This window comes from Doryrhamphus excisus, linkage group LG4, assembly GCF_037039965.1.
Source record: "Doryrhamphus excisus strain RoL-2023G ecotype Guam linkage group LG4, RoL_Dexc_Guam_v1.1, whole genome shotgun sequence".
Classification (NCBI taxonomy): Eukaryota; Metazoa; Chordata; class Actinopteri; order Syngnathiformes; family Syngnathidae; genus Doryrhamphus; species Doryrhamphus excisus.
The window spans coordinates 21,274,497-21,299,686 of NC_136360.1; the positions used below are offsets into that span (position 1 = coordinate 21,274,497).

Consider the following 25,190-nt stretch of genomic DNA (forward strand, 5'->3'; position numbering starts at 1 on the left):
CCTTTAACCCCCCCCCCCCCCTCCCCAGTAGCTCAAGCAGCATTTAATTGTGAAGGGGCTGAGCCGGGTAAGGAGTAATCAGATGAGGACGCAGGCGGTGGTGGTGGTGGGGGGGGGGTTGGGGGGGGGTTGGGGGGGGGGTTCGGGGTAAATCACGTGGGCACGCCTACAATACGTAGCGGCTAACCGGGGATTAACAAGACCGGCGTCCTGATTGGAGTTGAGCTGCAGAGGCGAGGAAAAAAAGAGCAGGACGGTTCCAACGCCAGCAGACGATGAAGGACTGACAGTGGCGAGATGAGGAGTTAGAGCCGTGAGAGGGAAGAGGGAGTGGGAGGAAGAAAGAGTGGGAATTGGAGGCAGTGCAGTGCAGAGCGAAGGGGAGAGAGAGGGAGAGAGAGGGAGAGAGAGGGAGAGAGGGAGAGACGTAGAAGACCAGAAGCATCTCTCTGCTGTGAGGCGCTGAGGCGCTGGAGGCTGCGAGAGAGAAGAGGATCTCCAGAGGCAGAGGAGGAAGCAAAGGCTTTGGCTCGGAGGCAAAAGTTGCGGAGCGGGAAGACAGATCGAGGACTCGGTTGATGGCAAAAGTAGGAGATTTATGGAAAAGGAACCTGGTGGTGGACATCATCCGTCAGCATGTTCTCTGACAGCAGAGCTCCGGCGGCCGAGCAGAGAGCCTTCAAGCCTCACGCCCCCCACTTCATCCCGTGGCTGCGCAACAGTCTCAAGTCCCAGCACGCCGCCGCCGACCTGGGGCTCGGCGGACCATACAAATCCAGTCCCGAGCTCCACGACAACTTGGAGAGGACCAGAGGCATCGGGATCTTCTCCATCCCGGGGAGAAACAAGGCAAAGAAGAGCGAGCTGCGGTGCAATGGCGTGGGGGTGGCCAGGATGCTGCCGGTGGTGCTGAGGGGGCATCACATCCTGGGGAAGCCCAAGGAAGGCAGTCCGGCCAAGTCCAAGTCGGAAGCGGAACCTAATCCCGTTACTCCTCAGCGTAATGGGTCTGGATCCTCGGTGAAAAAAGACGGATCAGCTCCAGACTGTACGGTGCCCCTCGGGGTCTGCATGGAGGACACAAGGGAGGACGTTTGGGACTACGCGGTTCATCAACGAGACCTGCAGTCGTCCATCTGGCTCAGTTCAAACCCTCAGGGAGCAAAAGAGGGCCACCACGGCTTCAGGTCCAGCTTCAGCTACATCAGCAGGAACTGCCAGAGCCAAAGAGACCTGACTGTGCTCAGAGAAGCGCCACCTGTGGAAGGAATCAACGGAGTCGTCTTCCCCGCTGAGCTCCCTCACAGCGGTTTGGGCTTCACAACCACTCTGCGAGGAGCCGGGAAACACGGATCCAAACACAACCCGGCTGTGGGCCAGAACCAGACCAGGTGGACCCGGCACAAAGCAAATGCCGAGGAGGAGTCCCACTCCAAGGGGTCGGGCTGCAGCAGGAAGGTGGTCCGGAGGCAGCTCAAGCGAGTGGTGGAGAACCTGGAGCAGGTTCTGGCCGCACTGAGGGATGTTCAACAGGAGATGAAAGAGGTAAAGAACCATTTTTTCATCATTGCACAAAGGTAGGATAGAACCTTCAACCTTCAAAAAGGGGAACAAGTTGAAAAGTTGATGGGAAAAGATGCCGGAATTCACACCAGGCTTCGGCTCAGCCAGCATCTCCAGCGGCAACAATGAAGGAGACCAGTGTGATTATAACCATAGAACCACAACAATATGAGAAATACGCTTCAATAAACATCCACTGCACTGCAAAACTCCTATGAATTACTGCAATAACCATAAAACACCACTAGGTGACAGAATTGTTCCTGTCTGTCAGCCATCTTGAAAAAAGTGAGTACTTTTACTTGATGTTAGTTTTATTTAGTTTTTATTATTTGACCGTGTGACTGAAATTCTCCTTACAGTTATCGAAAACTTCATGTATAAAATACCGCACGGGACCAAATATATGATGTCCCTCAATATAAGACATTTTTTCAAGATTCTAATAACATAAAAATAACATAAAAATATGATACAAGGGAAAAAAAATATGAAAATATAAAATGACATTTGTAGCGAAAAATCATTAGCAATCAATTTATTAAGCTACAGTATCAACAAGGGTTGACTATAAATTTTTTCTCTCAAAATAGATATCGGACCGATACCACATTTTCAGACTGATATCGGGACATGTACCGCTGTTTCACACTTTGTTTGGGAGTCCTTGAATGCACCATAGTTGTACTACATGAGGCGTATTTAGGGATTGAACCTGTACTGTGTCATGAGTGAACACCGGCAATTGAAGAATACACACTTTTATTGCAAATGTTGATGCAAAATTGGAGGTCATTGTCAATGTCAAGTTCGCAGAAAAAAAACTAGGGACCTACTGTACTACATATATATACAGTATACTGTAATACTAACAATTGTTTGTTTTGTTTAGGTTTTTGAAACACACAACTGAAATATTCCATAAATAGTTATGACCAAAATTTTATCAATATTACTTCAAATTTGATGAAAATATGTTCACATGTCAACCGTTGTTCACTTTGTCGACGCAAAAATATTCAGTGCTTATGACTAAAAAGTCGCAAATACCATAAAGTCATCACAAATAAATGAACATGAACTGGATAATTTATCAATATATAGTTGATATACTGCCATAGAACAACGGCATGAACAGAGTGAGCCCTCATACAGACTCTTTGTCTCAGTGGGTGGAGGCGGGGGCCGCTGGCATACACACACAGAGTGCAGAAGAGTGTAACGTAGTAGAAATCAAATGAGCGCATTGCAATTGTGTATTTTTTCATTGTGCTTTTCCAAAAAAAGTAATGTTAAAATCTCATCCCGCGTATCGACTCACAAGTCAATGACAACACAAAGTGCTACTTTTTATTATTAAGGGAGTGAAAAAAATCCAAGAAAACGTGATAAAATTATCAGTGTGGGAAAGGTTATGAGGCTTTGGGACTACAGCCAACCACAGTGAGAGCCATTATCCACAAATAGCCAAAAAATGGAACAGTGGCGAACCTTCCCAGGAGCGGCCGGCTAACCAAAATGACCCCACAAGGTCACAAAAGACCCCGCAACAACATCCAAACAAGTGCAGGCCCCACTTGCCCCAGTTCAGGTCAGTGTTCATGACTCCACCGTAAGAAAGACACTCGGCAAAAACGGTCTGCAAGGCAGAGTTCCAAGACCAAAAGCACTGCTGAACAAAAACAACATTAAGGCTGGTCTCCATTTGGGCCAGAAAACATCTTCATGATCCCCAAGACCTTTGGGAAAATACTCTGTGGTCTGATGTAAAAGCATTTCATAGCAACAGTAAAACACGGTGGTGGTAGTGTGATGGTCTGCTGCTTCAGGACCTGGAAGACTATTCACACCCACAGCGATCCAAAACACAAACATAGCAAACGAAGACTTTGGAGCGGCCTAGTCCAAGTCCTGAGCTGAATCCTATTGAGATGCTGTGGCATGACCTTCAAAAGTCCTTGATACTGGAAAAGCCTCCAATGTGGCTGAATGACAACAATTCCCCCACAGCTGGAAGAGACTCATTGCAAGTTATCACAAAGGCTTGGTTGCACTTGATATGAGGAAAATAACATAGCATAAAGTCAAAATATTATGGGAATAAACGCCAATAAAATAGGTCATCTTTAAGGGAAATTATTTGATTGAATATCAAAATAATGTTATAATAAGAATATATAACAATAATAATGAGGAAAAATAACATCATTCATCATTCAAAAAGTGTTATTTTACCAGGATAAAGTCCAAATAATAATTGAAAAAAAGTTGGATTCTAACATGAAAAAAGTTAAAATTTTACACCAATAAACTTGTTCATAACATAGCATAAAGTCAAAATATTATGGTAATAAATGCCAATAAAATAGGTAATCTTTAAGGCATAAAAAATAAATGGATGGAAATTGAAATAGCTGGAAAATTTCAAAAACGAGAACAGCAGAAATGAAAAAAAAAAAAACAGCTTTAATTTTTGGAGAAGTTGAAATATTAAGAAAAAAAAGACGAAAAATTTTGAAATGTTAAGGAAAAAATATGCCGTTTTTTTTCAGTCATCGTATTATAAGAAACAAAATATATTTTGTAAAATTAGGTTGGAGAAAAAGCTATAATGTTACAAGAATAAAGGCAAAATATCACAGGAGTAAAGTCATCATTACGAAAACAATGACAAGATACAACTTGATAAGAACAGCAGAAATGAAAAAAAACAGCTTTAATTTTGTTGAAATATTAAGAGAAAAAAGACAAAAAATTTTGAAATATTAAGGAAAAACATGCCATTTTTTTCAGTCATCATATTATAAGAAACAAAGAAAACAAAATATATTTTGTAAAATTAGATTGGAGAAAAAGCTATAATGTTACGAGTATAAAGGCAAAATATCACAGGAGTAAAGTCATCATTATGAAAACAATGACAAGATGCAACTTGATAAGAACAGCAGAAATTGTAAAAAAAAAGTGTGATTTTACCAGGATAAAGTCCAAATAATAATTGAAAAAAAGTTGGATTCTAACATGAAAAAAGTTCACATTTTACACCAATAAACTTGTTAATGATATGAGGAAAATAACATAGCATAAAGTCAAAATATTATGGTAATAAATGCCAATAAAATTGGTCATCTTTAAGGCATAAAAAATAAATGGATGGAAGTTGAAATAGCTGGAAAATTTCAAAAACGAGAACAGCAGAAATGAAAAAAAAACAGCTTTAATTTTTGGAGAAGTTGAAATATTAAGAAAAAAAAGACAAAAATTTTTGAAATGTTAAGGAAAAAATATGCCGTTTTTTTCAGTCATCGTATTATAAGAAACAAAATATATTTTGTAAAATTAGGTTGGAGAAAAAGCTATAATGTTACAAGAATAAAGGCAAAATATCACGGGAGTAAAGTCATCATTACGAAAACAATGACAAGATGCTACTTGATAAGAACAGCAGAAATGAAAAAAAAACAGCTTTAATTTTGTTGAAATATTAAGAGAAAAAAGACAAAAAATGTTGAAATATTAAGGAAAAACATGCAATTTTTTTCAGTCATCATATTATAAGAAACAAAGAAAACAAAACATATTTTGTAAAATTAGATTGGAGAAAAAGCTATAATGTTACGAGAATAAAGGCAAAATATCACAGGAGTAAAGTCATCATTACGAAAACAATGACAAGATGCAACTTGATAAGAACAGCAGAAATTGTAAAAAAAAAGTGTGATTTTACCAGGATAAAGTCCAAATAATAATTGAAAAAAAGTTGGATTCTAACATGAAAAAAGTTCAGATTTTACACCAATAAACTTGTTAATGATATGAGGAAAATAACATAGCATAAAGTCAAAATATTATGGTAATAAATGCCAATAAAATAGGTAATCTTTAACGCATAAAAAATAAATGGATGGAAATTGAAATAGTTGGAAAATTTCAAAAACGAGAACAGCAGAAATGAAAAAAAAACAGCTTTAATTTTTGGAGAAGTTGAAATATTAAGAAAAAAAAAGACAAAAAATTTTGAAATGTTAAGGAAAAAATATGCCGTTTTTTTTCAGTCATCGTATTATAAGAAACAAAATATATTTTGTAAAATTAGGTTGGAGAAAAAGCTATAATGTTACAAAAATAAAGGCAAAATATCACGGGAGTAAAGTCATCATTACGAAAACAATGACAAGATGCAACTTGATAAGAACAGCAGAAATGAAAAAAAAAACAGCTTTAATTTTGTTGAAATATTAAGAGAAAAAAGACAAAAAATGTTGAAATATTAAGGAAAAACATGCCATTTTTTTCAGTCATCATATTATAAGAAACAAAGAAAACAAAATATATTTTGTAAAATTAGATTGGAGAAAAAGCTATAATGTTACGAGAATAAAGGCAAAATATCACAGGAGTAAAGTCAACATTACAAAAACAATGACAAGATGCAACTTGATAAGAACAGCAGAAATTGTAAAAAAAAAGTGTGATTTTACCAGGATAAAGTCCAAATAATAATTGAAAAAAAGTTGGATTCTAACATGAAAAAAGTTCACATTTTACACCAATAAACTTGTTAATGATATGAGGAAAATAACATAGCATAAAGTCAAAATATTATGGTAATAAATGCCAATAAAATTGGTCATCTTTAAGGCATAAAAAATAAATGGATGGAAGTTGAAATAGCTGGAAAATTTCAAAAACGAGAACAGCAGAAATGAAAAAAAAACAGCTTTAATTTTTGGAGAAGTTGAAATATTAAGAAAAAAAAAGAGGAAAAATTTTGAAATGTTAAGGAAAAAATATGCTGTTTTTTTCAGTCATCGTATTATAAGAAACAAAATATATTTTGTAAAATTAGGTTGGAGAAAAAGCTATAATGTTACAAGAATAAAGGCAAAATATCACGGGAGTAAAGTCATCATTACGAAAACAATGACAAGATGCAACTTGATAAGAACAGCAGAAATGAAAAAAAAAACAGCTTTAATTTTGTTGAAATATTAAGAGAAAAAAGACAAAAAATGTTGAAATATTAAGGAAAAACATGCAATTTTTTTCAGTCATCATATTATAAGAAACAAAGAAAACAAAATATATTTTGTAAAATTAGATTGGAGAAAAAGCTATAATGTTATGAGAATAAAGGCAAAATATCACGGGAGTAAAGTCATCATTATGAAAACAATGACAAGATGCAACTTGATAAGAACAGCAGAAATTGAAAAAAAGTGTTATTTTACCAGGATAAAGTCCAAATAATAATTGAAAAAAGTTGGATTCTAACATGAAAAAAGTTCCAATTTTGGAATGATTATCGCATTGTATCGTATCGTGAATAGGGTGAATTGCATTGCATTGTATCGCCAAAAAATTCCATGTATGGTTAAATTATGGTATCGCTGACAGTACATTGAGATGTGTATCGAATCTTCACACCCCCAGTACAAACCATACATGACCCGCCACCCTGCGAATCTACGATATGATGTATTATTGCATAAGAGCGGGCACCCAACATGATTTGATTGGGCCGGTTCCCAGCCTAAAATGTTGTACTTTGCCAGACTTTTGTATGACTTTTCATCGTGGAAGTGTCCGCCTTCAGCTAAATTAAATATTCATTAGCGAGTCAGCATCGAGGCTCGCGTGAATCCACCAAAGTCTGCAAATTATTCCTGCAACTCCGCTCTTGCCATCAGCCGGCGCTGTGCAGTGTTTGCTCTCAAGTCATGCGTGATTTTTTTTTTTCTGTTTTTTTTTCTGGACTTGAACGAGACGCGCGTCACGCCTCATTTGCCACGTGCGTTCACAGGCTCTGCGAGATAATACGTAGCGACGTTAGGCCCGGCATCCACCTGCTTCTCCTCATCATCCCCGTCACCCCCCCCCCCCCCCCCCCCACCCACTCCCCATGCACAGATGCCGCTACCGCAGACGTCCACGTTATCCGCGTTCAATCCGCATCTGGAGCTCCAGCATTAACCTCGGGGTAATATCGTGTGGCAAGGTTTCGTGTGTGAGCTTGTGTTGCTTTGACGAGGGGAGCGCGCCGGTTGGCGACAGGCTGACACGTCGAAAGAAACGCTCCCCAAAGAGTTGACACATCAAAGACGCACGAGGACCAAAAGACTTTTTTGTCGTCTTCTTCTCATTTCAAAGCCTTGTTTTATCATTCTGTTGCATGAGCCCTGTCCCTCGGTTTGATTTAAGAAGCAATTACTGCCTGAATTCTAATGACGCCTGCAGCCGCGTTCAACTTAAACCCTTCTGACAGCCGCCGAGCAAAAAGGAGCAAGACGATGTTTTGCCAAGACTTTTATTGGATTACTGTCTGCTCATTTGCTTAGAGCAGCGCAAAGAAACAACACGGTTAAGGGTGCCTGTTATTTGGGGGAAACCTCTCCAGAAACGCTGGGAGACCTCATGCACCAGACTTGTCCAAAGTACGGACCGTGGTACATTTGAGTAGTATCACTTAAGAAAACTGCAAAAAACAAAACAAATAAACTTGTCATTTCTTTGCGGAAAAAGTTCGAATGTTACAACAATCACGTCAAAATATTATGGGAATAAAGTCAGAATTTCAAAAATGACAACAGCAAGAAATGAAAAAAAAACAGCTTTTGGAGAAGTTGAAATATTAAGAAAAAAAACCCAAAAAATTTTGAAATATTAAGGAAAAAATATGCCGTTTTTTTCAGTCATCATATTATAAGAAACAAAGAAAACAAAATAAAAAGCTATAATGTTACGAGAATAAAGGCAAAATATCACGGGAGTAAAGTCATCATTACGAAAACAATGACAAGATGCAACTTGATAAGAACAGCAGAAATGAAATAAAAAAACAGCTTTAATTTTATTGAAATATTAAGAGAAAAAAGACAAAAAATTTTGAAATATTAAGGAAAAAATATGCCGTTTTTTTCAGTCATCATATTATAAGAAACAAAGAAAACAAAACATATTTTGTAAAATTAGGTTGGAGAAAAAACTATAATGTTATGAGAATAAAGGCAAAATATCACAGGAGTAAAGTCATCATTATGAAAACAATGACAAGATGCAACTTGATAAGAACAGCAGAAATTGGAAAAAAATGATTTTACCAGGATAAAGTCCAAATAATAATAAAAAAAAAATTGGATTCTAACATGAAAAAAGTTCCAATTTTACGCCAATAAACTTGTTAATGATATGAGGAAAATAACACAGCATAAAGTCAAAATATTATGGTAATAAATGCCAATAAAATAGGTAATCTTTAAGCCATAAAAAATAAATGGATGGAAGTTGATATAGCTGGAAAATTTCAAAAATGAGAACAGCAGAAATGAAAAAAAAAACAGCTTTAATTTTTGGAGAAGTTGAAATATTAAGAAAAAAAATTATTTTTTGAAATATTAAGGAAAAAATATGCCGTTTTTTTCAGTCATCATATTATAAGAAACAAAGAAATAAAATAAAAAGCTATAATGTTACGAGAATAAAGGCAAAATATCACGGGAGTAAAGTCATCATTATGAAAACAATGACAAGATGCAACTTGATAAGAACAGCAGAAATTGGAAAAAAATGATTTTACCAGGATAAAGTCCAAATAATAATTAAAAAAAATTGGATTCTAACATGAAAAAAGTTCCAATTTTACGCCAATAAACTTGTTAATGATATGAGGAAAATAACACAGCATAAAGTCAACATATTATGGTAATAAATGCCAATAAAATAGGTCATCTTTAAGCCATAAAAAATAAATGGATGGAAGTTGAAATAGCTGGAAAATTTCAAAAAACGAGAACAGCAGAAATGAAAAAAAAACAGCTTTAATTTTTTGAGAAGTTGAAATATTAAGAGAAAAAAAGACAAAAAAATGTTGAAATATTAAGGAAAAAATATGCCATTTTTTTCAGTCATCATATTATAAGAAACAAAAAAAACAAAATATCTTTTGTAAAATTAGGTTGGAGAAAAAGCTATAATGTTACGAGAATAAAGGCAAAATATCACGGGAGTAAAGTCATCATTACGAAAACAATGACAAGATGCAACTTGATAAGAACAGCAGAAATGAAAAAAAACCAGCTTTAATTTTGTTGAAATATTAAGAGAAAAAAGACAAAAAAAAATGTTGAAATATTAAGGAAAAAATATGCCGTTTTTTTCAGTCATCATATTATAAGAAACAAAGAAAACAAAACATATTTTGTAAAATTAGGTTGGAGAAAAATCTATAATGTTATGAGAATAAAGGCAAAATATCACGGGAGTAAAGTCATCATTATGAAAACAATGACAAGATGCAACTTGATAAGAACAGCAGAAATTGAAAAAAAAGTGTGATTTTACCAGGATAAAGTCCAAATAATAATTGAAAAAAGTTGGAATTTTACACCAATAAACTTGTTAATGATATGAGGAAAATAACACAGCATAAAGTCAAAATATTATGGTAATAAATGCCAATAAAATAGGTAATCTTTAAGGCATAAAAAATAAATGGATGGAAGTTGAAATAGCTGGAAAATTTCAAAAATGAGAACAGCAGAAATGAAAAAAAAACAGCTTTAATTTTTGGAGAAGTTGAAATATTAAGAAAAAAATTTTTTTTTTGAAATATTAAGGAAAAAATATGCCGTTTTTTTCAGTCATCATATTATAAGAAACAAAGAAATAAAATAAAAAGCTATAATGTTACGAGAATAAAGGCAAAATATCACAGGAGTAAAGTCATCATTATGAAAACAATGACAAGATGCAACTTGATAAGAACAGCAGAAATTGGAAAAAAATGATTTTACCAGGATAAAGTCCAAATAATAATTAAAAAAAATTGGATTCTAACATGAAAAAAGTTCCAATTTTACGCCAATAAACTTGTTAATGATATGAGGAAAATAACACAGCATAAAGTCAACATATTATGGTAATAAATGCCAATAAAATAGGTAATTTTTAAGCCATAAAAAATAAATGGATGGAAGTTGAAATAGCTGGAAAATTTCAAAAAACGAGAACAGCAGAAATGAAAAAAAACAGCTTTAATTTTTTGAGAAGTTGAAATATTAAGAGAAAAAAAACAAAAAAAATTTTGAAATGTTAAGGAAAAAATATGCCGTTTTTTTCAGTCATCATATTATAAGAAACAAAGAAAACAAAACATATTTTGTAAAATTAGGTTGGAGAAAAATCTATAATGTTATGAGAATAAAGGCAAAATATCACGGGAGTAAAGTCATCATTATGAAAACAATGACAAGATGCAACTTGATAAGAACAGCAGAAATTGTAAAAAAAAAGTGTGATTTTACCAGGATAAAGTCCAAATAATAATTGAAAAAAGTTGGAATTTTACACCAATAAACTTGTTAATGATATGAGGAAAATAGCATAGCATAAAGTCAAAATATTATGGAAATAAATGCCAATAAAATAGGTAATCTTTAAGGGAAATTATTTGATAGAATATCAGAATAATGTTATAATAATATGTAATAATAATAATAATGAGGAAAAATAACATAATTCATTTCTTACATTGTTATGTTATGAAAAACAAATAAAATGAATGAGGTTTTGAATGAAGTTTGAAATGTTATGAGACCATTATATCAGAAAGCTGCAGTAATGACGAAAAACAGTGTCATATTTTACAATAAAGTCAAAATATTGAGAGAAAAAAGTCATACTTTGCAGTGGTCATATGAGGAAAAATAATGTCATGTAGAGTTGAAATATTCCAGAAAAAATACACACTTTGTTAAAGTTGTAATAATATAAGAACCAAACTGAGCAATTTGGGGGAAATTGTGCTACTTTGCGGTTCTGTGATTGACCATGGAAGTTTGTCACCATGCCCCACCCACCCATACCCCATGGCGTAGGTTGAAATCCTTGACAATATGTCAGCAGCCATCTGTTTAATGTTCCTGATTCGGATTTGGGCTCATTTGGTCAAAGTCCTTAGTAGGACTTAGTCAGTGTACAACTCCCGGTTTTATCCCAAGGCAAAATTCCATGTCCATTCCAACGCTGACGGCGTTGGGGGACCACTAAAAAGGTCGAGACCACCACTCGGAGTTTGGCGTAAGGACGAAGCCAAAGTTTCCTTGCCAACTGGAACATATTTCAGCAGTCATCAGCTCGAAGACAGGAGGAGTCAGCAATGATTGTTTTTAATCAACACTCCTGGGAAAAAAAAAAATAAAAAAAACTCCCGGCATCAAATGAGGGGTCCTGTGTGCGCTTTTATCTCTGGTGATTCCTGACATTAACAAGCTGCAACCAGCCCGCTGTCTCGCTCACACACTCTGCACTTCAAAGTAATGCCGCCGCCACGGCGTGAGATGAGGGAAAGGAAAACAGGTCATCCTTTGACATCAACCAGGATGTTGTTGTTTTTTTTTTTACACAGAAAACAAGTCATTCTCGTGCTCCGGATCAGGGTTTGTATCCGTGCACAGGTGGAGAGGGAGAGGTCAAACATATTTTCCCCTGAGTCATTTTCTCCAATCACGGCATCCACCATTATCATGAGTGTGCGTGCCTCTTGGAAACACACACACACACACACACACGTGCCCTTTAGCAAACATTGGCCTATAATCCAAGTCATTTACATAAACTGTATTGTCCGTATACACTTAATAGGAAAAAAAAAAAAAATCCTCGTACTTGCAAGGTTACGTGACATACTTGCATGTAAAGGTCAGCGCAGTGCGTGTGGCGTAATAAAAACATACAAACACAAATAGCGCAGCATTACATATTGACTTGTTCTTTCATTGATTTGCGCTGCATATATAAAAACATCCTTAAAGCCTTCCTTCCTGCCTCCTAACTTTACATTACAAACGTACATTACAAACCCTCTTAGGAATCTGCCTACAGTGTCCCAACTCTAAAAAATACCATCCACAGAAAGTTATTATGTATATTATTATACATTATTTTGTGTGCCTTCTATAAATCAATATACAACACACACACACACACACATAACTGAATCTGTCCATGGTGTGACTACTCTATAATAGACAGTTGTTGTTCAGATCATTCTGTGAGTGTTATATGGACAAAGAAAACCACATAAACACACAATGAAAATGATCAACTCCCTGTTGGGAATCTGTCTGTCTTGTCCCAACTCTGAAAAAAACTACAGTAAACCTCGGATATATCGGACTCGGATATATCAGAAATTCGCTCACAACGGACAGATAAAAAAGAACCGATTTTTCTGTAATTTTTCTGTAATTTCCAATAAAAATTCATTGCATATATTGGATTTTTTATAACGGATTTCGCCTATTTCGGACAAAATCTCCAGTCCCGTTCCAATTTCCCTCGCATATATCGGATGGCCGCATGGTGTCTTTCTCCTGGCTCCAGATTTAGGACAAATATAAAAGTATTTTTAGGCAAAACACACTCATAACTTAAGTGGAATCTGTCCATGGTGTGACTACTCTATAATAGAGAGTTGTTAATCATTCTGTGAGCGTTATATGGACAAAGAAAACCACATAAACACACAATGAAAATGATCAACTCCCTGTTGGGAATCTGTCTGTTGTGTCCCAACTCTGAAAAAAAACTACTATGCACAGATACACAGTTGTTCATCGTTCTGGGTGTGTTCTATGAGCAAATAAATCACCCCTACACACATGCACACACACATAAAAATGATTCCTTGGCTGGAATCTGTCTATAGTGTTCCAGTATTAAAAGAAACACTATCCACAGAGACAGAGTTGTTCATCATTCGGTGTATTCCAGAACAGTGATTCCCAAAGTGTGGGCCGGGGCCCCCTGGTGTCCCGTGGTGGTACTACAGGCGGTCAGGTCATTAAACATATGATTCATTTTTGCAAATATTGTTTAGTAATTATTTTTATTGTAAAATATTTATTGCATTATTAAAAAATATATATATTTATAGGCCTAAGTAATAACCTATTGAGTGTTATTGACCTGTCACAATATTTTAGGAACCTTATAGAGTTTATGATTGGAACATAGCTCTCTAGTCATCATCATCAGTCTTGAATGCAGTTATGAAAATTATGAGAATTAATTCTGTCTTGCGTGTACATCCTGAATCGTATATTTTATGATATTAATAATAATATATAATATAATAATAATAACATATAATAATATTATTATTATATAATAATAATATTATAATAATATTATAATTATATTATAATATATTATATATTATTATAATAATATTATTATTATATAATAATATGAATGTGGAAGATCCATACCAGAAACATGATTGCTTCTGCACATGTCAATAACCATATATGGTCTGTGTAAACAACTCAATACAAAGGGTGAAAAATAAGCATAATAACATAATATAATATTAATATTATTAATCTTAATATTAATGTTAATATTAATATTATAATGATATATTATTATTATAATAATATATAATAATAATAATATTATAATAATGTTATTATATATTATATTGTATTATACATAATAAATTATTATAAAATATTACAAATATATTATATATATTATTATATATATTTGCTCATAATATATAAAGCAATATTATTAAAATATTATTATTATTATTAAGTTAAGTGCTCTGAGAACGCAGCATTTTGTCTATGTACAGTTTATAGAACAAAGGTGGGTCGCGGACATTTTTTAGATTTTCAAGTGGGCCCTGAGTTGGTAAAGTTTGGGAACCCCTGTTCTAGAACAAATAAACCAAAGACACACACGCACACATAAAAAAAGATGATGAAAAGGTTCCAGACAGCATATAGCTAATTGTCTCAAGCCTTAGGCTGGGCTCATTAGCACATCGTTTGTGAGGCAGCTTCCCTCCAGCGTAAGAGAATCAGGCCATGTGTCAACAGTGTAGTAAAAGCAACTATGCAGTACCCCCCCCCCCCAGAGGGCCAAAATATCCATTCTGAGATATCAATACCAAGAGATCTGGAGCAATTTGAGTTTCTAATACGAGGCAAGGGGAAGCTAGGACAAAGCCAGAACGTGTGAATCAACCTTGCACCCCCCCCCCCCCCCAGCCCACACCTGTCACATGCGGGACGGGTAAATCTGCGGAGAGGTTTCAGCTAATTTAACTTTAGAATAATGCACTCCGAGCGCCACTTTCAAGGGGATCAAAGGGTGTCCAGCTCACATTGATGATGACTGCACCCCCTTTAACGCCGTCCATCATCCAGCAGACCTGCCAGCCTCGCTTTGATGGGTCACTCCATTGGGCGGAATGATAACACCACAGAGCAAACGGACTACTTGGTTTCACACAAACTTTTTGGCCTCAAAAACCGCATCATACGGTCGTTTCTTTACGTGAGTTGATAATTCTGACCAAGTTTGGTAGACATCTTCTGCTTAAATGAGAAATATATATAGGATCAAAGATCCTCTATATGATAGAAGCATGCTATACAACAAGAGGAGTTTTAAGTGCGACAGCAGAACAACGGAAGAAGAGCTTGACTGTTCTTCCAGACAGAGATCCTAAATGTGACTACTGTGAAACCACTGCAAAAAAAGCTGGCCAAAGATCATCTATTTGAAAGATCACTCCACAGTAGTTGTTTTAAGGACCTTTTGCAAATATGCTAGTCAAAGATCCTCTAAACTATCATGTTTTTGACGACCTACTGCAAAAACACTAATCACAGATCTTCTATTTGACAAGAGCGCTCTATTGGGTTTAAGAAACTGCAGCAAAAAAAGCGAGTCAAAGATCCTCTATTCAACAGGAGCACTCTGAGGTGTGTAAAGTATCTACTGTAACAGTAGTCAAAGATCCTGTATATAGAAAAATCAAAGATCCTCTATATGATAGAAGCATGCTATACAAGACAGCAGAAAGACGGAAGAAGAGTTTGACTGTTTTTAACAAAAACATCTAGTCACAGATCTTCCATATGAAAGAAACATTCTTTTACATGCTTTTAAGAATCAACAGCAAAAAGGCTAGCCAAAGATCAGCTATAAGCTAAGATAGCTCTTCTGTTTGTAAAGACAAAAGGTGCAAAAATTCTCATTAAAGCTCAAAAAGTGACAGGAGAACTCGGCTGTCTGTAAGGATGGACTAAGAACTCTACACAAAGATCCTTTATAACAGGAACACTCTGGTGGGTTTAAAGAAGTACAGCAAAAACCTAATCCAAGATCCTCTGTGTGACAGAAACACTTTTAAGCAAACAGCAAAAATGCCGGTCAAAGATTCTTTAAATGTGACAGGGGCACTTTTCTATTCTTACTTAAGGTAAAAACCTATGTCAAAGATCTTCTATTTGATAGGTGCGCTCTAGTGGTTTTAAGAAACATCAAAAAGGCTCATCAAAGATCCTCCGTATGACAGGAGAACTCACTAATCAAAGATCCTTTACCTTTATATAACAGGAGCACTTTGGTGGTTTACAGGGAGCACAGTAAAAACCCGGCTCAAAGATCCTCTAAATGTAACAGGAGACCTCAGGAACTACAGCAAAAAAAAAAAGCTAATTAGAGATCCTCTATTTAACAGGAGCATTCTGGTGGTTTTAAGGAAATACAGGAAAAACCCCAATCTAAGATCCTATTTATGACAAAAGCGCTCTGGTGTTTCTTAGGCAAAAACATCAGCAAAAGATCCTCTCTATGACAGAAGCGCTCTGGTGTTTCTTAGGCAAAAACATCAATCAAAGATCCTCTCTATGACAGAAGTGCGCTGGTGTCTTTTAGGCAAAAACATCAGTCAAAGATCCTCTCTATGACAGAAGCGCTCTGGTGTTTCTTAGGCAAAAACATCATCAAAGATCCTCTCTATGACAGAAGCGCTCTGGTGTTTCTTAGGCAAAAACATCATCAAAGATCCTCTCTATGACAGAAGCGCTCTGGTGTTTTTTAGGCAAAAACATCAGTCAAAGATCCTTTCTATGACAGAAGCGCTCTGGTGTCTTTTAGGCAAAAACATCAGTCAAAGATCCTCTCTATGACAGAAGTGCTCTGGTGTTTTTAGGCAAAAACATCAATCAAAGATCCTCTCTATGACAGAAGCACGCTAGTGTTTCTTAGGCAAAACCATCAGTCAAAGATCCTCTCTATAATCAAAGATCCTTTACCTTTATATAACAGGAGCACTCTGGTGGTTTTCAGGGAGCACAGTAAAAACCCAACTCAAAGATCCTCTCTATATGACAGAAGCACTTTGGTGGGTTTAGTGATCTACAGCAAAACTGCTTGTCAAAGATCCTCTAAATGTAACAGGAGACCTCAGGAACTACAGCAAAAAAAAAGCTAATTAGAGATCCTCTATTTAACAGGAGCAAAAACATCAGTCAAAGATCCTCTCTATGACAGAAGCGCGCTAGTGTTTTTAGGCAAAAACATCAATCAAAGATCCTCTCTATGACAGAATCGCTCTGGTGTTTCTTAGGCAAAAACATCAAAGATCCTCTCTATGACAGAAGCGCTCTGGTGTCTTTTAGGCAAAAACGTCAGTCAAAGATCCTCTCTATGACAGAAGTGCTCTGGTGTTTTTTAGGCAAAAACATCAATCAAAGATCCTCTCTATGACAGAAGCGCGCTAGTGTTTTTAGGCAAAAACATCAATCAAAGATCCTCTCTATGACAGAAGCGCGCTAGTGTTTTTAGGCAAAAACATCAATCAAAGATCCTCTCTATGACAGAAGCGCGCTGGTGTCCTTTAGGCAAAACCATCAGTCAAAGATCCTCTCTATGACAGAATCGCTCTGGTGTTTTTTTGGCAAAAACATCAATCAAAGATCCTCTCTATGACAGAAGCGCGCTGGTGTCCCTTAGGCAAAACCATCAGTCAAAGATCCTCTCTATGACAGAATCGCTCTGGTGTTTCTTAGGCAAAAACATCAGTCAAAGATCCTCTCTATGACTGAAGCGCTCTGGTGTCTTTTAGGCAAAAACATCAGTCAAAGATCCTCTCTATGACAGAAGTGCTCTGGTGTTTTTTAGGCAAAAACATCAATCAAAGATCCTCTCTATGACAGAATCGCTCTGGTGTTTCTTAGGCAAAAACATCAGTCAAAGATCCTCTCTATGACAGAAGCGCTCTGGTGTCTTTTAGGCAAAAACATCAGTCAAAGATCCTCTCTATGACAGAAGTGCTCTGGTGTTTTTTAGGCAAAAACATCAATCAAAGATCCTCTCTATGACAGAAGCGCGCTGGTGTCCTTTAAGCAAAACCATCAGTCAAAGATCCTCTCTATGACAGAAGCGCTCTGGTGTCTTTTAGGCAAAAACATCAGTCAAAGATCCTCTCTATGACAGAAGCGCTCTGGTGTTTTTAGGCAAAAACATCAGTCAAAGATCCTCTCTATGACAGAAGCGCTCTGGTGTTTTTAGGCAAAACCATCAGAGCTATGAGCGTACCAACGCCGGTAGATCCGTACCAGAAACACGATTGCTTCTGCACATGTCAATAACCATATATGGTATGTGTAAACAACTCAATACAAAGGGTGAAAAAATAAGCATAATAGGTCCCCTTTAAGAAAAGGAAATCCGACAATTCCGAGTCCCAAACTTGTAGGAATCCTACAAGAAGCATTAGTTTGGTGACCTTAAAGCCCATAATCCACCTTTTGCATGGATGGAGAATGATGGTGCCTGTCACTCACACTCATTGTTGTTTTACATTGGGGTAGTCCATACAGGATTTGACATGGACCGCTAAATGTGTGTTGGTGTCCAGGTGGTGCAGCAGATAGACTACCTGACCTCCTGCATAGACCTGGATGAAGGGGATCCGCAGCAATCAGGAGATGAGAGCAGCTCCTCGTCAGGCTCCAGCTCCAACGAGGTGACAGTCATCAGCGCCCATCCGAGGGCCTCGCCGTCTGAGGACCGCCGAGGAGCCACCCTCAGGAGAGATCCCCCCAGTGGGAGTAGATCTCCACCAAAGGAGTTCTGCACCCGGACGCTTCGTTTTGGTCTCGGAGGTTCTCCCAAACGAGGAGGGCTGCTAACGCTGGTCAATACTCCCGATTCGTCGTCCCCTCAAAGATGCCTCCCTGTCAGGCCGCCCACCCCCGGACTCTCCCCATTGACAGTTAACATCCACCCGCCCGGCAGCCCTTCCTCCTCGTCCATCATGGTCAGCCCCATTTCCCCCGTGTCACCCAAGCCTCACCCGACAGCCGTCCTCTGCCCATCTGTCGTCATCGACCACCCGGGGGCCGTGCGCTTCTGTGCGTCCGTGTCATCCCGCCATCCGTCTGCCAGCTGCCCCCCCACAGACTCAGAGCCGCCGCCCCACACCGACGAAGAGAGACGCGCGTCCTCGGCGGGGCCTCCCGTTGCGGCGTCCGTCAAGGCGGCGTCAGTGCAAAGCCGCAGAGGTCGCAAGCCTCCGCCTTACCCCCACCACAGACTCTCACAGCCCCCGCAGGCCGCCAAGGAGCCCCGGAAGGCTCCCCCGTACCCCGAGAAGAGAAGACTGCTATCAACCACGGTGTGAGACGCCGGCGCTCCAAAACACGACGGAGCGTTTAAAGCCCAGCCGAGTGGAGCTGAGCACGTTTCCAAGGTGACAGACGTCGACTTGGGGTGAGTAGACCAAAGAACGGCTTGACTCGCAAAAACACTAACCAAAGATCCTCTATTTGACAGGAGCGCCTTCAGGTTTGTTTGTAAGGCTCTATACCGTGTGAACAGTAATCAAAGATCCTCTACTGTATATGACAGCAGCACTCTGGTGGTTTTATGCACTGACAGCAAACACGCTAATCAAAGATTCTCTATGTGACAGAAGCACTATGCTATTTTTATCAATGTATTGCAAAAACACCAGTCACAGATTGTCTATATGACAGGAGCACTCTGGTGGTTTTACAGCATGTGTGATAGAAGCACATTCAAAGATCTTCTATATGTGCCAGGAGCGCTTTTATATTTTTAAGCACCTTCTGCAAAAACCCCAGTCAAAGATCCTCTCTATGTGACAGAAGCGCTCTGGTTCTGTTTATAACGATGTACTGCAAAAACCTCCAGACAGAGATCCTAAATGTCACAGGGAAACCACTGCAAAAAAGCTGGCCAAAGATCATCTATTTGAAAGATCACTCCACAGTAGTTGTTTTAAGGACCTTTTGCAAATATGCTAGTCAAAGATCCTCTAAACTATCATGTTTTTGACGACCTACTCCAAAAACACTAATCAGAGATCTTCTATTTGACAAGAGCGCTCTATTGGGTTTAAGAAACTGCAGCAAAAAAAGGCGAGTCAAAGATCCTCTATTCGACAGGAGCACTCTGTGGTGTGTGAAGGGTCTACTGCTACAGTAGTCAAAGGAAAATCAAAGATCCTCTATATGATAGAAGCATGCTATACAACAAGAGTTTTAAGGAGCGACAGCAGAAAGACGGTAGAAGAGCTTGACAAAAACATCTAGTCACAGATCTTCCATATGAAAGAAACATTCTTTTACATGCTTTTAAGGATCAACAGCAAAAAGGCTAGCCAAAGATCAGCTATAAGCTAAGATAGCTCTTCTGTCTGTAAAGACAAAAGGTGCAAAAATTCTCATTAAAGATTCTCATGCCACTTTTCTATTCTTACTTAAGGCAAAAACTTTTGTCAAAGATCTTCTATTTGACAGGTGCGCTTTAGTGGTTTTAAGAAGGATCAAAAAGGCTCATCAAAGATCCTCCATATGACAGGAGAACTCACTAATTTTTCAGGGAGCACAGTAAAAACCCAGCTCAAAGATCCTCTCTGTATGACAGAAGCACTTTGGTGGGTTTAGTGATCTACAGCAAAACTGCTTGTCAAAGATCCTTTAAATGTAACAGGAGCTACAGCAAAGAAAAGCTAATTAGAGATCCTCTATTTAACAGGAGCACTCTGGTGGTTTTAAGGAAGTACAGGAAAAACCCAAATCTAAGATCCTCTTTAGGACAGAAGGGCTCTGGTGTTTTTTAGGCAAAAACATCAGTCAAAGATCCTCTCTATGACAGAGTCGCGCTGGTGTTTTTAGGTGAAAACATCAGTCAAAGATCCTCTCTATGACAGAATCGCTCTGGTGTTTCTTAGGCAAAAACATCAGTCAAAGATCCTATTTATGACAGAAGGGCTCTGGTGTTTTTTAGGCAAAAACATCAGTCAAAGATCCTCTCTATGACAAAAGCGCTCTGGGCAAAACCATCAGTCAAAGATCCTCTCTTTGACAGATGCGCGCTGGTGTTTTTAGGCAAAACCATCAGTCAAAGATCCTCTCTATGACAGAAGCGCTCTGGTGTTTTTTGGGCAAAACCATCAGTCAAAGATCCTCTCTATGACAGAAGCGCAAAAACATCAGTCAAAGATCCTCTCTATGACAGAAGCGCTGTTTTTTTTTAGGCAAAAACATCAGTCAAAGATCCTCTCTATGACAGAAGCGCAAAAACATCAGTCAAAGATCCTCTCTATGACAGAAGCACTCTGGTGTTTTTTAGGCAAAACCATCAGTCAAAGATCCTATTTATGACGGAAGGGCTCTGGTGTTTTTTAGGCAAAACCATCAGTAAAAGATCCTCTCTATGACAAAAGCACTCTGGGCAAAACCATCAGTCAAAGATCCTCTCTATGACAGAAGCGCGCTGGTCTTTTTAGGCAAAACCATCAGTCAAGGATCCTCTCTATGACAGAAGCGCACTGGTGTTTTTAGGCAAAACCATCAGTCAAAAGATCCTCTCTATGACAGAATCGCTCTGGTGTTTTTTAGGCAAAAACATCAGTCAAAGATCCTCTCTATGACAGAATCACGCTGGTGTTTTTTTAGGCAAAAACATCAGTCAAAGATCCTCTCTATGACAGAAGCGCTCTTGTGTCTTTTAGGCAAAACCATCAGTCAAAGATCCTCTCTTGTGACAGAAGCGCTCTGGTGTTTTTTTAGGCAAAAACATCAGTCAAAGATCCTCTCTATGACAGAAGCACTCTGGTGTTTTTTAGGCAAAACCATCAGTCAAAGATCCTATTTATGACAGAAGCGCTCTTGTGTCTTTTAGGCAAAACCATCAGTCAAAGATCCTCTCTTGTGACAGAAGCGCTCTGGTGTTTTTTTAGGCAAAAACATCAGTCAAAGATCCTCTCTATGACAGAAGCGCTCTGGTGTTTTTAGGCAAAACCATCAGTCAAAGATCCTCTCTATGACAGAAGCGCTCTTGTGTCTTTTAGGCAAAACCATCAGTCAAAGATCCTCTCTTGTGACAGAAGCGCTCTGGTGTTTTTTTAGGCAAAAACATCAGTCAAAGATCCTCTCTATGACAGAAGCGCTCTGGTGTTTTTTAGGCAAAAACATCAGTCAAAGATCCTCTCTATGACAGAAGCACAAAAACATCAGTCAAAGATCCTCTCTATGACAGAATCGCTCTGGTGTCTTTTAGGCAAAAACATCAGTCAAAGATCCTCTCTATGACAGAAGCACTCTGGTGTTTTTTAGGCAAAACCATCAGTCAAAGATCCTATTTATGACAGAAGGGCTCTGGTGTTTTTTAGGCAAAAAAAGAGCAGCCTTGGCCATGGAGGTCCTCTCCATGAAGGCGGTCCATCCAAAAGAAGGTAGTTGGAGTGAACATACACGGGCCATCAGAACATCCGTCTGGGTTAATGTTCTGGTAATGAGAACCCCCGTACAGATGCTCACTCTGCTCACAGACCGCGGTCTTAAAGAGCCATGGAGAGGAAATAAAAGATGATGTAATTAGACAATGATTGCAAAAAGGAGAGGCGATGAGCACATGACGCTTGCTGGGATTGGCTGAGGATGGGAAGTCATTGCAGCGGCGATGGAGGATAAATCCAGGCCGGATCAGACGAAAAGCAGGTCCGACAGGGTCACCCCAGCCACCGGTTGGTCCTTCACAGGAACCCTGCTGTTTGAAATCCAAGCTCCTTTGCTGCCTCGCTTGGACTGACCCGGACCACACGCTCCATCTGTTCCTGTCCGAATATCAGGGGGGGGGGGGTGTTTGGAATGCAGCACAGGAAATGTTTTATTCATCCGTGGCTAACATTCTACCTACTAGCGGCCTAAACCAAACTTTAGCTTTATTCCTAGACTTTATTCCTATCATTTGATGGCTTTATTCCTATCATTTTATGACTTTAATCCTATCATTTTATGACTTTATTCCTTTAATTTTATGACATCATTCCTATAATTTAGTGACATTATTCCTATAATATTATAACTTTATTCCTGTAGTTTTACAACTTTATTCCTATAATTTTGACTTTATTCCTATAATTTTATGACTTTATTCCTGTAATTGTATGACTTTGTTACTGTAATTTTACGACTTTATTCCTATAATTTTTTTTACTTTATTCCTGTAATTTTATGACTTTATTCCTGTAATTTTACGACTTTATTTCTAGATTTTTTTTTACTTTATTTCTGTAATTTTATGACTTTATTCATGTAATAATATGACTATATTCTTGTAATTGTATGACTTTATTCCTTTAATATAATGACTTTTCCCCTCCATCTTTTATTCTTTATTTTCTTTGCTTCTCATAATATTACAAGTTTTAAAAAAACACATAAATATATTTTTTTATATTATTTTTCCTAGTAATGTTACCAGTTCATTCTTGCAAAATTGTAATTTTTTTTCCCATTTCTTCTGCTGTTATTATTTTTTATTTTCCAACTATTTCTTCTGGTAATTTTTTTTTTCATGAATATAACTTTATGCCCATAATATTTTGACTTTATTCTCGTTATATAATCACTCTTTCCACAACTTCATTTCCCAAAAATTACAAAAAAATATTCTTTGTTTTGTTTTGTATTGTGACATTTTGTTAATAACAAATATTTATTTAATATTCCAAATCTCGGCTACTAAAATATTGTTTTTCCTAATAATATTGTTATTGTATCTGTTTTGTACATTTCTGCTATTGTTTCCAACACAACAACAATCAAAAAAAATATCCAATACCAATATTAACCGATATTTTTATGCTGATATTGGGCTAATTATTATCGCTACCAATAATTATCAGTCATACCTAGTTGTAAAATTTTAACTTTTTTCTTGTATTAATATTTTGACTTTATATTCTCAACAGCTTCTTTTTTCCATGACTTTTTCCCCAACCAAATTTCCCCCAAATTATAACTTTAATCTTTGTTTTGTTTGTTTATATTTACAATATTACAACTTTTAAAAAATATTTAGAATATTACAACTTTATTTCTTTAATATTCCAACTCTATTCCATCTTCATTCTAGGAATTATGGCTGTTTCTTCCATTTCTGCTGCCCCCCCAACTATGTCAGCATTCCCATCATATTTTCAAAACAAGCTAATTTTCCCCAAATTAGAATTTGAAGTTTTGTTTTCTTTCAGGAATTTAATTTCTAAGCTACTAAAATTATATCTCCTCATGATATTATAACGTTATTATCGTAAAGTTATGACTTTTTATGTTAGATTGCAACCGAATATTTGTACTTTATTAATATAACTTCTGATTTTACAATTTTTACTGTTTTTTTTCTCCCCCTTTAAATTATAGTATTAAAATGCGGCCTGTAACTGGCCCCCGCGCCGTGCTTTGTACACCCCCGGCCCAAAGCCTCTGCTCTGCTTTCCAAACGGGCGCCCAGGATGAAGTCTTTAGAGCATATTGTAATACTCCTTAGTGCCACTGGAGGCAACATAGAGCAGGTTTCAGTGGTAGTAGTGGTGCCCACCAGAGGCCGAGAGGGACATTGCCATCGCTCGCTGCGCTTGGCAGACATCGTTATGGCGGCAAATGAATCGGAAGTCTTTTCCATTTTAGTGGCACCAATCTGCCGTTGTGACCTTTGATTCAAACCTCCAAAGTCAAGCTAAACCGGTGAAATGCGGAGCAGGAGAGTATTTACAGCATCTCATGGCGCCGCTTTGTCAGATGGCGGCCGTCGAGATGTTTTGGAGAGGGGCAGAGAGGCGGACCAGCTGGCAAACCAAAGTCATGTCTGCCCAGCAGCAACATCACCAGCGCACTTTTTATTGCACGCCATCACAACCTGCCCCCCCCCCCCCCCCCTTCTTGCCAGCATCCGCTCCTTCAAAACACAAAAGTATGGATTCTTTATATTCCGGATGCCAATGAGAAAAAGTTGCAATTTTTCCAAAATGAACAGCCTCGTATTATTACAAAAAAATCATGTCAAATAGTCCTAATATTATGAAAATCAAACAAAACAACAAATACAATTGTCATTTGGGGAAAATTATGTTTTTTAAAAAATTTTAAATATTACAGGAATGTTTGTTTCTTTCAGCTTTTCCCTGGTTATGGAGTCGCAAAGCGGATCTTTTTGACCCGCATATTGATTTGGTTTGAGCCCTTTCCATTCCGGATGCCCTACCTGACGAATAAAAGTCAAAATATTATGGGAATAATAATCATCATACTGAACAAAGATTACTGTAATATAGTCATCATTGATGACAATAATAACTTAATGTTAAATAATGAAATATAACATTATTTAAGTAGCATAGGCTTGAAATATTCCAAAGAAAACCACACAAAACAACCAATAAAAGTGATTTTCGGAAAATTCAGTTGATGAAGTGATGAAGAAATAATAATAAAAAAAATAAACACAGAAAG

At 37.5% G+C, this 25,190-nt stretch overlaps 1 protein-coding gene across 1 annotated transcript in view; it reads left to right on the forward strand.

Annotated features, from left to right (window-relative positions):
* The first annotated feature begins 193 nt into the window (after window positions 1–193).
* Window positions 194–25,190, forward strand: part of LOC131129106 (uncharacterized) — a 32,121-nt gene continuing 7,124 nt past the window's right edge. Inside the window, exons 1-2 of the mRNA XM_058072264.2 lie at window positions 194–1,545; window positions 18,284–19,137. Coding sequence (XP_057928247.2) covers window positions 637–1,545; window positions 18,284–19,048 — 1,674 coding nt within the window. The 5' untranslated portion in view covers window positions 194–636 and the 3' untranslated portion in view covers window positions 19,049–19,137. The remainder of the gene's footprint in view (window positions 1,546–18,283; window positions 19,138–25,190) is intronic.